This window comes from Etheostoma spectabile, chromosome 20 (assembly GCF_008692095.1).
Source record: "Etheostoma spectabile isolate EspeVRDwgs_2016 chromosome 20, UIUC_Espe_1.0, whole genome shotgun sequence".
NCBI classification, from domain to species: domain Eukaryota; kingdom Metazoa; phylum Chordata; class Actinopteri; order Perciformes; family Percidae; genus Etheostoma; species Etheostoma spectabile.
In genome coordinates, this window is record NC_045752.1 from 18,626,734 (window position 1) to 18,628,844 (window position 2,111).

Below are 2,111 nucleotides of genomic sequence, written 5' to 3' on the forward strand. Positions count from 1 at the left end.
GGTTGCTAGCAACAAATACGGCATGGTGGTAGGACGTACGTAGCTGCTCGTTCTATTCGCCTCGGAAAGATAAACTGGAGAAAGTTACAGTCTACTTAGACCATGAGTTCTAGCACAATGAAATAAGGCAACTCATGATTTGGGGGGTTTACATGGGCTATTGTCCGGTTTGATATTTGTCAGTCAACTTTTCAAAATACATTCGGGGCTGAAGCCCGGGCAAAATCGGACAACACCGCCTCTGTTTCTGAATATCGAGTACAGCACCTTTAATTGTCTTCTTTATCCAAATATTATATTTTCAGATGTCACCATTTTAAAACTGTTAATGGCAACTGATTCCCTTTAAACACCAGTATGTACACACAGATGATGATTAACATACAGTAACATAAATGAGAACAAGTACGATTTGGACAAGAAATTGTCAGGAAATAACACGATGGACTTTCTGGACTTATGCCATGATAAAGAAAATTACTTTCTCTTTTTATTGTTCTTGCTTATGAGGTTGCTGCCAATACCATAATGTTTATCCAGGAGTCATTTGTTCACTTTAATTAACTTTCATTTTAGCCACAACCGCTTTATTGTTTGCAATGGTCAGTAGAACATATGAGCTACAATGTATTTACATCTCTTACACTCAAACACACACACACACACACACACACAGTATTTAACATTGCTGTCTTCACATGCAGTTTGCAGTGTTTTTTAAGTTATAATGGAATGTCTTTTTGCAGCTTTTTGTAGTAAAGGATGTTTACAAATGTGTTACTACTCTTATTCTCTAGCACACTTACTGTACACGGACACACACACACATTCAGATCACCTGTCCCTGCCCACTCTCTCAGAGAAGGATGCGGTATTTGAGGGCGCGGGGGACCCTGTTGATGACGAGGCGCCCATCGTAGCTCAGCGAGGCGAAGAGCCAGGGGTCGGCCGACGACCACTCCGCCGCATAGACGCTGTCTTCATGTTCCTCATAGGTAGACACCACGCTGTCCTTTAGGGGCTCCTTACACCTGAATCACACACAACCCAAAGAGATGAGATGAGAAAACTGGACAGGGAAGGCATCACATCTCTACTCAGGTTTCCGTGTGTCCAATGTACGGAGGACCTAGAGTAGGAGATACTGTGTTGGTAATGCTAGCTAACTTTAAATACACACTTAATGACACAGTTGCTTCTTTTTTATTGCTTTTACTACAAAGCCCAAGTAAAATGTGAAAACACAGCATGACACAACCTTCATTACATGGAAGTGACTTAAATAGTTTAGTCTAATTTACACTGTTGGATGAAATGATCTGAAATAAGTATCATCGGGTCAGCGCCAGAAGGAGGCAAGGGAGCCAGTTTGTACCAACGACCACAACTGAAGGCAAAAGTGTTTATAGTTCCAAACGGCTGCACTTGAAGGACAAATAAAAATCTTGCCAGCATAGGAGAGGCACAATAATCGAAATAAGGATAACAGCACACACTTTCATAAAATCTTTCCTAAAGGAATTCATTTTATCTGATGAGCAGGTGGCACCTTGTACGGCAGCCTCAGCCACAGTGTATGAATGTGTGTGAATGGTTCCTGTTCTATGTAAAAGCGCTTTGAGTAGTCCTTAAGACTAGGAAAGCGCTATTTAAAAAACATCCCATTTACTTGACCAATCAGATTTGACTATGTCAATTATTTGTTGGGACCACACTAAAACAAAGCATATAGTTTGTTTACATTCACTTTTCTTCATCTAAACGTATTGTGTCTAACAAACAATCAATGTATTTCATTCCTCATACTGTAACATATATGCAGAGCCCCTTTTTGAAAAATGAATTTGAAACCATCGTTGTTTGCATTTGTGTTTCCGAGCTTGCATTCTTCTTCTTTGATGCCTTTGAGGACGCATTGTAGCAAGCCTTTGTGTATTACCACCATCAACTGTCCATCAGCAGAATAGCCTCAATCAATGTGGGCAATGTATATCTCGTCACCTGCGTGCTAGTCTCGCATTGCCAGACCTTCTCCTTTACACCAAATCACAACTGACATGGGCGACATACTGTAGAAAATCCACACACACACACACACACACACACACACA

General features: G+C 40.8%; 1 protein-coding gene and 1 long non-coding RNA gene across 2 annotated transcripts in view; one reads left to right on the plus strand and one right to left on the minus strand.

The window, feature by feature from the left end:
* Window positions 1-445: 445 nt before the first annotated feature.
* LOC116669974 (uncharacterized) overlaps window positions 446-2,111 on the plus strand; it is a 13,788-nt gene continuing 12,122 nt past the window's right edge. Inside the window, exon 1 of the long non-coding RNA XR_004326921.1 lies at window positions 446-530. This is a non-coding gene — a long non-coding RNA (uncharacterized LOC116669974). The remainder of the gene's footprint in view (window positions 531-2,111) is intronic.
* eipr1 (EARP complex and GARP complex interacting protein 1) overlaps window positions 466-2,111 on the minus strand; it is a 53,425-nt gene continuing 51,779 nt past the window's right edge. The window contains 1 exon segment of the mRNA XM_032500143.1: window positions 466-1,031. Within this exon segment, the coding sequence (XP_032356034.1) occupies window positions 857-1,031 (175 nt within the window). The 3' untranslated portion in view covers window positions 466-856.